General features: G+C 35.0%; 1 protein-coding gene across 1 annotated transcript; it reads right to left on the bottom strand.

The window, feature by feature from the left end:
- Positions 1-202: 202 nt before the first annotated feature.
- On the bottom strand, positions 203-2,638 carry LOC145014971 (metal tolerance protein 11-like). The gene is made up of 6 exons (XM_078973417.1): positions 2,312-2,638; positions 1,591-1,700; positions 1,260-1,505; positions 1,096-1,176; positions 788-1,021; positions 203-721 (listed from the first exon to the last, which is right to left on the bottom strand). Exons 1-6 carry the CDS (start codon positions 2,517-2,519, stop codon positions 374-376), a joined length of 1,227 nt encoding a protein of 408 aa, XP_078829543.1. The 5' UTR covers positions 2,520-2,638; the 3' UTR covers positions 203-373.
- Between the last annotated feature and the right edge of the window lie 12,703 nt (positions 2,639-15,341).

Genomic DNA, 15,341 nt, shown 5'->3' with positions numbered 1-15,341 from the left:
AAGGGAAGAAAAAAAATACAGATTTGACGAAATAAACACTCTTACGGATTATACGTGTGTAAAAAACCCAAAAACCAAACTTTATCTTCCATCATGGTTTTATAACATAAACATTCCTTACTTAATTACTTTCATTTTCTTTCCACCAAACATTACCTTATCATATCGTTACTTACTCTGTAAACGTTGAGCATAAAGAATATGGTTAGAATATGATTATCTACTTTCACAATAATCATAAAGAAATCAGCAGTAATAACAACTATAGCATTACACACTCCATTAACCATTAACTACCAAACACCCTCCATCATCTTTCCCTTACACATCCCCAAAAGAATCACCAACAAAAACTCACCATCACACCCCAAATTTAAAGATGTGTTTGTGCATGTTCAGGTTTATGTGAAAACTCATAATCAAGATGAACAAAAGCACGTTCTATATCAGGCAAAAGCTCAAGCTTCTCTTGCAAAGATTCCCCAATATCATGAGCTATTTGTAAAGGCATATCAGATGGAAGAACAATATCCACCTCAACAAAGTAATGTGATCCAAAAGTATACGCCCTTACAGTATCAATATGTTTTATAGACTTATGATGATTCCAACATAAGTAAGTTAACTTTTGTAGATATTCAGGAGCAGCTGATTTTCCCACTAAGGAATTCACATTTTCCAATACTGTTAGTGACCATGTCCGAATAGTATAAAGCGCCAGCTGTCATTACAAATGAGAGTCACATCATTATGTAAAAGTATAAGAATATTTATAGAAAGGGCTTACAATTATAGCTCCAACGGGGTCCATCCAATCACTGATATAATTAGCAAGAAGAACAGCTATTAATCCAATTAGATTAGTGACAACATCAAAGAAGTGATCTTGAGCATATGCTTTCACAATCTCATTGGTGAATGATCTGCAATATATACATAGAACAAGTTTCACCAATGTCACAGATAGCATAATCCCAACAACCCATTGCTCTTGTTCTCTTGTCAAGTTGAAATCTTTCTCCTGAATTTGTCATAACAATTACATGTTAATGATATATAATTATATTTATTGGTTTGTTTTATTTGATTACTTACATTAGATGCTAACGTGCGTACAGATTCCAAGATTATCTGTAGTCCAAGTGTTGCCATGACAGATGCAAACACAAGAATTCCCTAGAAATTATTTTTTGAAAATTAGAAAGATTGGAAAAAATGTAAATAGGAATTGGAAAATGCATTTGCATTTGCATACTAACCAAAGGCTGCATTCGTCTTTTTCCAATTGGGTATTGATAAGGGTTTGGAGTTTGCATTGAGAAGGCTGTAAACCAGAGGATAAATCCTGATAAAAGATCAAGAAGGGAGTCCAATGTGGATGCGATTATGGCTAATGAACCACTTTTAATTGATGCATAAACTTTTGCAATAAAAAGAATCATGTTTGCAATGTTTGATATTCTAATGGCAAGTGTCTCCCTTCTTGCTAAACATGCTTTCTCTTCCTGTAAGTTGAACAAGCATCTTGCTTTTTAAGTTATGCTATAAGTGTTAATTAGTAATGTTTGAGGGAGATTTAAGTAATTTTACCTCAGATAAACGAGGAACAAAGCCACGTTCTGCTAATACATCCATTTCAGTAAAACCTTCCAGCATCTCTACCTGTTGTTGGTAATACTCTGCTACATTGTCTTCTGGACCTGAAAATTTTAAAACAAGTAAGCAAAAACATCATTGTATAGCTGCCTTATGTGAGTTATTATAAGTGATGAGTAACTATAAAGAAACAAGTGGAAAACTAAGTGATGGGGGATATTTGGGATCACAAATCAAAAGGTAACTCCATTAGTAATCACTTTTGTATATTAATTATTAAATTAAACCAGTACTGCTGTCAAGCAATAAGCATATAAGCCATAAACAAATTGAAAAGGCACACTCCATTAGCAGTGATTTTACATGAAAACAGGAAACTATGTGGTGTGTGTTCATCGAAACTCAAGGGAATTGCGCCTTACAGACTCGATTATCTTCATATGTATTTAAAAAAGCTCAAAAATAAGACTAGTTTGTCGTTTGTACGAGTTTAAATTAGTTGTTAAATCAATTGACCAAGTATAAACCTGAGTAAAGAAATCAGTAGCATAAAAAACAAACAAAACAGATCGATAAAACTATAAACTAACAAACAAAACAGTTTTGGAACATCAGTGACAGAATTTTTCCAGTATTGGACACTTCAAATCAAATTATTCAAATAAAGCAATCAGAATCAACACATAATGGGAAAGGCATAACTGAAAAACTTTACCTAAAACCCCAAGGCAGTCATGGAAACCTCGAGGAGGCTTCTCTTTATGTTCCGACGAGAACTGAAACCCGTCGAAGTTCAACCGCCATGACACGTCACGACCACCAGTACCTCCGCTACCGCCACCGCCGCCGATACTTATCTCCTTTAACAGAAATTCCCCCTCAGAGCCATCGTGATCTTCATCACCATTCATTGGCTCCACCATTACAAACCGAAAGCCCTAAGTAACAAATCCGACTTTCAAGTGAAACAAGGGTTCGATTTTTGAATATGCTTGTACTCAAATGCACAAACAGAATCTGAATTCTGAATACATAAAGAGAGAAAGGGAGAAGGGTAGAAATGTAAATTCGTTTAGTGAGGGAAGGGTGTTTACGGAATAATAAGAAGATCCGATCCTGGTAGGTACACTTGTGGCTAAAGATGCACGAGAGGAGCGTGGGATGCACTCGCTGTATGATTGCTTGTAACGTGAAACGTGGCGTTATGTTGTTGTGGTCCTATCGGAGCGTGGGGAAAATTTATGGCGGAGGAGGAATCGTGTACGATATAACACCTATCAAATGTAAAACCTCAAGTGGGATAAAGTGGTGTATATATGTGTATATTTTTAATGGACATCTTTTATTTTTTTTTGTAAGTGTATCTATAATATAATAATAATAATAATCGGATTTGTTGAGTTTTTTGTTTTTTTTTTTTTTTCTACTTGTCAATTTTTTATGTGTTTTGATACTTGTTATTTTGTGGTAATTTTAAAATAAATATTATTCACTTGTCAATATTTGGTTTGTTTTAATTTTTAATTATATACTTATACTAGGTGTGAGACTCATGTATTACATGAGTTTAATTAATATATATATATATATATATATATATATATAATTTTAACAATTTGAAAAGTTTGAATTTATAAGAAAAATAAGAAAATTTTGAATTATTAAAATTAATGAGACTTTAATGTATTGATTACATTACATATATAAATTCTTTCTAATATATACTTTACATATATATTTCCTTACACATTAAATGTGAAATTTTAAATTAATAAAATGAAAAATACAATAAAATGACAAGTGGAAAATAGAAAATTTAAAAAATCTAGAAAATATCATGTATCCAAATGAATGAAAAGATGACATATGGCAAAAAAACCTTCATTTATTATAGTAGATAAAATAGATATGTAAAGTATTAATATATATATATATATATAATATTAAATTATAATAAATACGTTTTTTTTTCTTATTTTAAAGTTGTACATTAAAAAATATTTCATTTTTATACTTTAAGTTTAATTATTTTTTAAATTAACCAGTATAATATACGGATCTCACACCAACTAACTTATAAATTTAAAAGATTTAAAAAAGTTGATAATTTTATAAAATAGAAAAAAAAAAATCAGTTTGTTTATATTATTCTTACTTTTATTTGTATTAACTGTCTATTTATATTTGGTGGAAAACATATAGAACCTAATCGAGATTAATATTTAAATAAGGTTTCACAGTAACTTGTATGACTTTTAAAGGCGCTTTTGAAAAAGTTATTGTTATTATGGTCCTGCTAATTAATACTTTGTAGCTATATATAGATTAAATAATTTTTAATATATATGATTGATTCATAATATCAAAGTTGGATGTCTTGAGTCTTGACACTTAGGAGGTGTTTAGTGTTTTTTTCTTTTTTCTTTTTTTGGAAGATAATGAAGTTGGCAAATAAATTGAAACGGAATCAAGTGTGATCAACTCATAAGTTTGATTGACGTACAATTAAATTAAAATGTAATTCGGTTTCTTTATTAGTTTTAGCTCTGTACCCAATACCCGAATTACCCATTCGATTTTTTCGAGTATCGGGTAGGGTAAATTTTTTCGGGTAATCGGGTTACCTGATTTTTTTTTGGGGTCAGGTAAGGGTAAATTTTTTGGGTTTCGGGTATACCCAAATTATTTTAAAAATTCATTTTTTTTTTGTAGAGCTTGTACTATATAGCAAGTATTTGATTACGCTTAAACTAACTATCATTATTGTAAAACATAAATATATTTATTATGACAATACGACACTAACAATATTAAAAGTAATTTTTATATATCATCACGTTCTTTAAAACTTAACTGTTTTTTAAATTATAGTTTTTATTACAATTAAGAAACTCATTATCTTGACAAAACTTCAGAACATGGCAAAACTTATGGTTACATTTATTTTAAACATTTTAAACTTTTAAATTAAGATCTTTAGGTATTTGTTTTTTAACATCTTATTAGATTAGATTAAGTTGTTAAAAAATTACTTGATATCTCATGTATTATTGACTAAAAAATCTCAATGTTCAAAGCTTGAGTAACTTCGTTTATGTCTCGTTTGTTTATATAAAGAAGACTAATAAAGCACGACGTATTTATTTCATTAAATTTATTTTCAGGTGAAATTCAATATATATATATATATATATATATATATATATATATATATATATATATATATATATATATCGGATAATATCCGAATTACCCAAACCCGACCCGATACTCGAATTTAGTTTGGGTAAGGTGACAGGTAATTTTTTTAACATGAAAAACCTGAATTACCCGGCCCGAATTACTCGAAACCGGAAAAAATTACCCGTTCAACACCCCTAATTAATTTATGTTTGATTTCAACACTCAGTATTGTACCGATGTTGCTCTTGTTCATATTATATTATAGTAAGTTAATTATAAGAGCCACATAATATTATTGTTGTTCATATTTATGGATTTCATCAAAACGAGGCCTACGAAGTAGATATCTCATGTTACATAAAAATTTATTTAGACTAAATTACAAAAATGGTCTTATGGTTTGGTAGGACCGGTCACACGATGGCCCAAAATCAATGTTGATCGTATAAACATTGAGTTTATCACCTTCATAAATGTATTGAACCTTAGATAATTTATACCTCGGTGACCACAATTTCTAACTGATTGAGTGAAACTGTGACATTCTAGAATTTAGGTCTACATCTATAAATAAGAAGTTCACTGCTAACCTCTTTGTAACTTGATATATTGAGTTTTGGTAAATATATAGTGTCATTATAATTACAAAAAGATGTGAAATGGTATCTTACTTCCCATTGAGGGAAATCTCAAACAAATCACAAACACAAACTGTAATCCTAGTCAATACGTCTGGAAAACTTAAATTTCGTATTAAGCGTTTGTGAGCGAAGCAAACACTCTAATCTCGTCGTAATTCATGTTCACTTAAGTCCAAAAATATAAATAACGTTCAAAACGGAGTTCGTATGCAAAATATCTGATTGTTATAAAATAATCAAACCGGTATAATACTGATTTTACCTAAACTACATAAACTGTTTTAATCTGATGAGGCGTTTGCACAATTCACATGGAAATTCGGAGAGTTTTTTGGACTTAGACTATGGTCTAATATTTGATTTTATACTAGAAAATATTTTTAGTAAAAATATTTGTAATAGTCGAAAAATCAAACGTTTCAGACCAATTAAACGCGATTTCACAAAGTTCTATATCTCGAAAAATTAATCCCTTCATTCTTTTGAAATTCTTGAATTAAAATCTATCATCCGACATCTTTGGAAAAATTATTTGATGTATTTGAGCACCAATGGTCTAATTGTTTTTGAGGCCCAAAATCAATGATTATTGTTTAAAGATTGAGTTTATAGGTCCTATCTTGCTTCTTTGTCTCGTTCGTAAACAGAAGAGAAAAACATTCAATTTCAAACTTCCTTTTCAAATAAATCAAAAGGCCCCTCCCATGAAAAGATTAACAGAATAGGTCCTAATCCTCAAACTTGATGCATTTTAATCAAAATTAGTCCCTCATTTGATATATTTTCTACAAAACAACCCCGATCTAGGATCGTTGTTAGTTCGTGCTTCTCGGCTCAAATTCTACACTTAGTTAACTTGAAATCACACTACAAAGGTGAGTGCTTATGGCCCCGTTTTTAGTGTTTTTATTATTTTGGCGGAGAATACTTGTGAAACACGTATATCGATTATGAAAATGCATACGAAAAATTATATCTAGCATAAACGATATTTCTGTTGGGAGTTATGCAAAACATATAAATCTTATGTGTGCATGCAACCCTAATAATTGATCTATGTTTTCTCTAATTGAACATAAAACTTGAACAACAAAATAGAAAACCCTAGCATACTAGGATATTTTCAAAATACACAATTAGGGTTATAAGAATCATACATTGATTGTTATATAGTAATAACAATGAAAATCTTTGTGTTGATGAAGCCTTGGGAGCAAGCATCACAAATGTCACGCTTCTAGTGGTTTACAACCAACACTAGCAATAGAAGATGATTGAGAAGGAGTAGAGATGCTCAAATTGTCAGCTAGCTTTTCAAAGGACTGAGTGGCCAAAAATTATAGGGTTGAGGTTGTTTATATAGTGCAGTTCGGAAACCCTAAATAAGCCCTAATCCAAGATTATCTTAAATCGGGTAACTATCCCATTTCCTGTTTATCCACCAAAGACTATTCTAGAAACCCTAAGGCCTATGAAAATTGTCCATGTCTTAATGGAGAGTTGTAGATTGCCTATTTCTCAACTATTGAACAATTGCACTTCAGTCCTTACACTTTTAATTAGTTCTGTTAATCCCAAAATTAATTCTAATTAATTTCTAATTAAATAATACTAGTTCTAATTAATATATTATTTTCATAATATATTAACAAATCATTTATTTTAATTTATTAATTCAACAATAAATCAACCTCTTTCTCCAAAATCATCATGTCTAGTTGTTAGTCTTGAGGGCAACCCAAAAGGACTATGCTACTATCAATTTAAGTATATATCAATTATAGTCTTGGGCTTAGACAACTAGTCCAAGAGTCTTCCACTTAGATAAGTCTAATAACTATAATTGCCAATATATTCGCCTAAACTGATTAACAAATTGTAGCTCTCAAAAACCGCTGACGAACTTTAACCCAGTCTCACACGAGTCCTAAGATAAGTGATCATATAATCCTCAATTTTAAAAGATATCGTGCGGATATGAGACATGGAACAAACTGATTTTACGGTTTGGGAAGGTTCCCCAAAACCATAAACACCTTTCCAAGGTGTTTAAGTGCCTTTAACACCTTCCTATGCTCATAAAAGTGACTAGAACCTTGCCTACATAGCCTAGAACCACCAAAGCACAAAAGAAATGGACTAACATGATTTTACGACCGTAAACTCATGTGTTTACAGCCGTAAACTCCCCAAGGAGTGGTCCAAGGACCATAAACTCCCTATTGTGTCCATTTTGAGCCCCAAATCACTTCCTTAGCCCTTTATTCGACTCTAGCATGATTCTATGAGTGAGATAAGACCTTTAAACATCCCATGACACCACTACCATGAGTTTACGACCGCAGACTCATGGGGGAAGTGGTCTTGAAACAGTAAACAGCCATAAGGACCATCATTTGAAGAGTAAACTCCAATGTGAGTCCATACACACCTTATATGCAACCCTTGGTACTCTTAGCACTTGTAGCAAAGTGTTTTCATGTAGTAGAACATCTTTACTTGCTTAATTAGTTATTTAATGACTAATTGGATACCTAAATGTATCATTACGTGTTAAATAGGATTCGCGTGTGTGGTCAAGTCCTCACTTGACACTTAGCATCCTATTCCGCCCATTCATCTGAATCGCCCACGACAGGTGAGTTCATACCCCTGAATTTACCTTTTAAATGATTTTAACTGCATTTATAGAGGGGAATACAAGTTGAACTGTACAATTATTAGATAAATCACATGTGATTAATAACTGTATAGCAAAATAGACTTTTGCATGTTAACTATTTCAATCAAATTAAGATCTTCAAATCATATTTTCAAATCTTGTTAAAGTATGAATATCTCTTTTTAAATCATAAAAGATTATCCAAAGTTTTACAAAGTGTGTTTGTTAAAGAGACATCCAGTTGTAACGACTTATTAAAGGCTTTCTTCACTAAAACTGTTTTATAAAAACCCTTTTCAGAGCTTGTTTTACAAAATGACATCAAGTCGTAGTTTTCTTAAGTATAAAGGTTTTACTAAAGTTTCTTCTATGTATTTATTTCATTAAATGTATGCCTATATTGTATAATTATATAAATAATGTTTAAAGGACTTAGGAAGGTTAGTTCTCCCTATTTCCTTTTCCTCGTTGGGATGTGGTCTGGTGGGTATCAGGCATCCGTCCGAAGGTCGTTTAAACATTAGTTATATATCATTTATACATGTATGGACATAAAGGTTTCCATCAACCAGTTCATAGACCAGATACACTAGTAACTATTATAGGAATAGTTAGGAGGATCTATCTCTATCTCTATCTCTATCTCTATCTCTATCTCCCCCTCTTTTGCTTTAGAATGTGGCACACTATTTCCCTCTACAACGCTTCATTGCGCCAATGTCGTGTAACCAGAGTCTCCGGGAAGGAGAGCGAACATCATGTGTATACATCTATATGGGACTAACACTCCCACACCCAGACTACTAGCTACAATCCACGCGAGTAAGACCCATGGGTGACATAATGCCACTAATGCCACTACCTCTATGCGTGACCTGGAAGGTCATCGGATACTCTATCGTCGATCAGCATGGTTACATTCGAGTTCACATTCACCCTTTTGTTTTATAGTTTTCAAGTTGTATCGTTCCCTCGATACTGTCTGGATTATATGCTTCCTTTTATTAGACTGAGCCAGGCGTATCAGTTATTCGATACTCTCCTGGAGTCTATGTTTTCATTTGCTTTTAGTCAGCAGTATTACTGCTGAAGTATATGTTATTTTCCCCTAGTATTTTTACTTGTGTTTTTCCTATTTTTCCTTTAAAGTTAATACTCTATTTTGGTAAGGATAGTATTTTGGGGAAAATTTCACTTTAAAACATAAACCTATCAGGTCTTGGTAGAAGACCTCTTTTATTTAGAAAATATAGGATTTTCTGGAAAGGACACTAATACACCATAGATTCCAAACTACTATCTTTCATAAAGTTATTTTGAATAAAAATGTGTATTTATACAAATGACACTAAATACTTATGAACTCACCAGCATTATAAAAAATGCTGATACTCGCTTTCAAAATAACTTGTATTCTCAGGTCATCGATAGACAGGTACATCCCGGGAGCAATTGCAGAGACAGCCTAGTACCAAGCTGCATCTATATTATTTCTTGTATTACTTTGATGTTGCTATGAAATGTAAACTATGTAAAACTATTACTATTAATGCAATGGTTGTTGTACTTTGATTACTATATTGCATATGTTGTGATATTTGACATGATGTCATCCACCCCATATCGTTTCCACCGTTCTGATTTTGGGGTGTGACAGATTGGTATCAGAGCATTGTTTATAGTGAGCTCAGTATATCAATTCATAAAAAGATATACAACCTATAAATATATTGGGATAAAACACTCTGACCAAGAAGTATACTTTAAAATATAACCATATTTTACCAAAGTATAAGAACATCCAGAATCTAAACACTCGAACAAAAGTATCACAAGAAGAACAAAATAAAAGTCTTTGGATGTTGACCACTACCGACAAACCTGGGAAGTTATGTAATCGTAAGCTCGAATAAATGTAACCTGATCAACTACATTTATTCGAGATACGATGAACATGTGCTTGGGAGTGATGGTGGTGTTGCAACAGGTCTGAAGTTTACCAGATAGGAATGCTAGAGCCAAACATGAAGTTTAAAATACCATGGGAGTATTTTGGAATACTAAAAGACTCACGTTAATCCCAGAATCATATTCAGAAGTTAAAGATCCAATCAAGTAATTAAAATACCATAGGGGTATTTTAGGATCCAGAGATAACCTTGTGTGAAAAACTAAAAAGATCCTTATTGATATACCTACGATTACAAAAGGGTATACTCCCAAGGTTATGTATAATAAGGATCCCATAGACTAAGAATGTGTGGTTTTGTTCTACTTCCTTTTCTTCGTTGGGATGTGGATGTAGATTAGTATCACATATTCGAAGGCCTATCGGATCTAAGCTATATATAATTTGTGTACCCTATGTAATTGTAGCGGGACTCGATATGGATCACCCAGTGGAATGTTTTAATAATCTCTTAGGATTATTTAGACGTCTCCATTCTCACACGAACCCTGTAGAAAACCTTATCCATTTCAGTGTTCGACAGAAGAGTTGATCCAAACCCAGAAGAATTTCATTAAGAAAATTTCCAGTTCGGAAATAAATGAACTAGGACGAGACTATTGAAACCACCAAGTGCCTATACCTTTTAGGGACATCGGTGGGAAATTCGCCTGAACTTCCGAGAATTTCGGTCATCCATCATGAAGCGATGACACTCAGAGTCAGAATCGGAAGTAAGACGGAGTATAAATTCGATATGTCTACACAAGAAGAGTACCCTAGGTAACTACCCGAAGAAAACCAACGCCGGTCCCAATCATGGATAAGAGGTAGACAGAGGGAACCAATACATGGAACTCGAGAAGTGTCTTTTCCTTGTTATTTTCGTGCTAATACACCCATAAAATAATACAATTTAGTGAGTTAGTGATTACACTACTCATGCTATGTGTTAGGTAAATCGCCTTTTCCCGTTGCAAGTAATACGATTAGAGCAGATCCCAACACCTCGATTGAGAGTGTTTAGCCATAAGTCTTCATGAGCCTTTCTTTCCACAATCTTCGTTCCAAACTGTCCTTAGATCTTTCCAAGCCGGAGAGTGATTCTCTCCAGTATAAAGATAACTTCGTAGGAACGACCCCCATCCTATGGCTTTCCGATACTCATACCCTACCTTGATACCTGGACTGCATCATAGGGATGTAGGTCAAACCTTCGAGAACATACTCCTACTCCATTGATGAACAATTGAAATACATCTAGGTTCAAAGATAGCCCTTACTAGGAATTCTAGTTCAATTATGAAGGGTTAGTAAGAAGGTTATTAGTACGATTTCCTCGTTCATACATTCCCAAGTTATATATAACAAAGACTTGGTAGACAGTAAAATGTGAGGTTGCTGACTTAGTTTCTTTTCCCTCGTCGGGATGTGAAACTAAAATAGAATCACACATTTTACTATCCGCCCAGTGTTGATTATATCATAACGTGTATAAGCTGAGTTCTCATGTATAATAATCCATCTCTTAGTCATAACCAAATAATCTAGAGCCAACCTTGGTTACTCACGAACCCCTTGTCTTTCGTGTTACAGAATCATGTCATCATCCAGAGGTAGTCAGCCAAACAACGAAGCCCCTATCCTTCATATCGACGCTACCACTTTCCAAACCGCGGTAACAGCTGCCATTCCAACTGTCCTTACAAACCTCAATGCTAGCAATGCAATCACTGACAAAGGAATGGAAAATTCTGATCATCGTACCGATCCAAGAAGCCAACAAATGGCGACAGTCATGGACACACAAAGTTGTAAAACCGAGAGGAGGAAACGAAAACGCCGAGCTCAAAAGGAACGCCAACGACTCCAAAGACTTGTCACACAACAGCAGCAAGTGGCAACCCCTACCCCTTTAGCACTAGTACGACCCATTTCACAAGTCCCTAGCATCGGGACCAACCCTACACACAAAGGTGGTGTTAAATTCGGACTCTTTAAAGGGAAATTTTCAAAGTGGAGAAACGAGGAGGGCACCCGTGTCCACGTAACTCTGACTAAGCACCTCACCCCCACCACCAATACTAGCACGAAGCAGGCATGTCACCAGTGCGGTGAGATGGGACACCTCAAAAAGGACTGTCTGATAATAAAGAATTCCAGCGCAGACGGGAAGATACTAAGGATCACTGCTGCAGGAGAAACTACTCCAGATACTCGTTAAAGTGTTCTAAGCGTTTGTTGTATCAGACTCATAAACTGTTAAGAACTAGTGCTACAAGAACCTTATCTTTTGTGAGATCCCATCAGTATAGGGACCCTCATACTGCGTATACTTGCTTTCATAATACACCTAGTTTGTAACATTAATCTTGTAGTAAATCTAATACTGTAACTCTATTAAAAGTCGCAGCACTATCGTAAAACTAAAGATTTCACAAGGTAAAACTATAATGGCTCGGTATATACGTTAAAGCTATGAATAATTATGATGGATAGACCTCGAGTGAGTGATGCCGCCTCATTTCCTGTTCCTCGTTTGGTTGTGGATTTAGGGTGGAGTTGCTCAGTCAACAGTCCTCCCCACCTTAATTATACATGACTAGTGTATGCTAGGCGATTATAGAAAGGCCTCATGAGAATCCATTCATGAAAGGTACACTATTTTGAAACACTCAGGACCCTTTATAGTTCCGCATCGACTCTATCGGTCCATGTATCCGCGACAGTGATACAGGACGAAACCCGAGATGCCAAGAACTTGTGTGCCCGTTCAGCACATGGCCCTATCGACCCTCATTCTATGTCATGTTGATGTATACCAACTTCGACGCCTCTATTAATCATGGTTCGACTTAGTACAACCATATGTAAATTCCTAAGTGTTGTGTAAAAAGAACTTTCACCATAGCCATTTCGGCAAATAAAGGTTCTTCCGAACCTAATAATAAAACCTAATGCGATCCGTCAGTCGTCTCTCTTATCTAAGACCCTCCAAAATACCCCTGAGTAGGGCACCGCGCACTGTTAACCAACCCCTCTTAGACATATAGAACCCGAAGCGAAAGACACTACAGGCATTCCAGAAGACGATAACCACCCGTAACCTACCCCGTAGATCCCCTAACAGACCCTTAGTACCTCACAATCCGGTTTGTGAATCAACAGGAAAGAACTTATGGTATTGACAACTATTAACTAAGTATATGCATAAGAGTGGTATATAATTTAGATCAAAAAGATTTAAGATGTGTGCTTCCTCCCTACTCCCTATTCCTCGTTTGGTTGTGGGTCTGGGTGGAGTCGCACAACTGAACATCCCGTTGATCTCAATTATATATGGCTTGCATACACCAAGTATTAGTGGTTAAGCCAAGTATGAGCTCTACCATGAACCTCATAGTAAAAACCCTTTATCTTATCCCATAGAATAGGGACTAGAGCTAAGTGAACCACTGCGGGTGAGCTACTAAAATGACCACAAATCCGAAATTGTTGTCATCCTGGTTAAGCTAATGTAGTAGCCAACACCCTCAGTTGGTAAAGAATTTTGAGTCGTAAGAGTCAAGGACATTGAATACAACCATCCATTCACGCTTAATCCCACGAATTAAGCATCTCAGCAGATATCCCAGAAACCTGGAAGCTGCGATAAGATAAGCTCTGAGAAGAGTGGATGAGAAAATTTGAAGTTCTGAGTGACGGAACCCTATACTTCTAGACTTAATTTAAATCAAGGAAACTCATAACCACTAGAAGAGTAATTGCAGAAGATGCTCGCACTACTCAGACACTTCGTTCACCCTACTGCTGACAAGTAGTGCCTAGAACACTCCGCTTCCTCACGTAAAAGAAGTCACTGTCGCCCTGTAGACAATCGACTACATTCTCAGAAGTGAATACTAGAATGCCAAGAACCACAGGATAACCTCTGCAGCCAAGAATACTTTAATAAAGTCCGAAAGTCAGTTGCGTTAAGCCTCGTAACCCAGATCCCGAAGAGACTGTAGACTCAACACCAGTCTAGGTGTTAGTCGATGGGTTATACAATAAAACGCGCTTTTTGGAACTGGAATAAACCGACACGTTGGAGAATAGGTCATGTCTTAGAGATTCATTGGACTACTGGGTGTTCCAAGAATACTATCTAACACGGAAATAGTAGAACCAACTCCCAAGATAGTCCAACACTTCAGAAAATCTCTAAGGATTGAGTTAACCCTGAGCAGAGCTTGCTATTCATGAAATAGCAAAGCAAGTAAGAGAATGATTCTTTCCCGATAAGAATCATATTGTAAAAGCGCCAACTAGACGATGATGAAGAGTCTCAAAACTTCCTAAAAACAATCGTCTGGTAAAACCCTATCCTATCAATCCTGGGAGTTTCCGTTAGAAACATCTCAAGAATCAGAAGTGCAGGTTTATTTTGGCACAAGATTGAGATAGTCACCCTACATCAAACAGATACCCGTAGACATCCAATTTATCTGATGATCCAGAAAAACCTCCGAGGGCCAATCAACAGGAAACACGAATCCGAGGATAACCTGAACCTTCTAAGAACCAACCTGAAGGACTACACCCTCAGTAAGAGAGAACTTTTAGAACTTCAAAATGGCGATCGTGCCAGTGACGATCTCGCCATAGAAGTACACTATGTTCTAAGTAATGAAAAGCTCTACCTTTCCGAGAGCTTAGGACCATCTAAGATTCTTTACAAAATTGGTCCAACCCTCGTTAGACCATGACTACTTTCCGAAATTCCATAAGTTTCACCAAAAATCATTCCACTTCTTAGACTTGAAAAGTGTTTACCCGACGTCACTCTCGATATCCCACTCATCTTGATAGAAATCATTGGGAACCCTAACTTCGTAGACAAACCTGTAGGAATCGCTAACTGAACGAAACGAAATTCGCATCCAGTTAAGTGAAAGTTGTTAGAATGCCAAGCGAAGGCTAGAGTTCACTTGGAAGCGCGAGGACCAACCGAATAGGAAGTACCCTCATCTCTTTACTCGATTGTTCATGTCTACTTCCTTGCCTAAACTCAAATTTCAGGACAAAATTCCCTCTAACAGGGGGATGATGTGACAACCCAAAATTTCCGTTTGTTTTTAACGCCGTAATTAAGCACGTCAAAAATTAGCCAAATTTATCCCAAAATATTTTTGGCTGGAATTAAGCCCGTTGGAATATTTTAAATAATATTCGTCAAGCTAACCAAAAATAAGGAGGTATAATTTAAAGTTTGTCATGTTTAGCGGAAGTCGTGAAAAAACCCCGTTTGTGATTGGTGTTGAGTGGACCC

This window comes from Lactuca saligna, chromosome 9 (assembly GCF_052625555.1).
Source record: "Lactuca saligna cultivar CGN05327 chromosome 9, ASM5262555v1, whole genome shotgun sequence".
In the NCBI taxonomy this organism is placed as follows: Eukaryota; Viridiplantae; Streptophyta; class Magnoliopsida; order Asterales; family Asteraceae; genus Lactuca; species Lactuca saligna.
The sequence above is the reverse complement of the archived record's forward strand: the minus strand, read 5'-3'. Positions and strand labels throughout refer to the sequence as shown.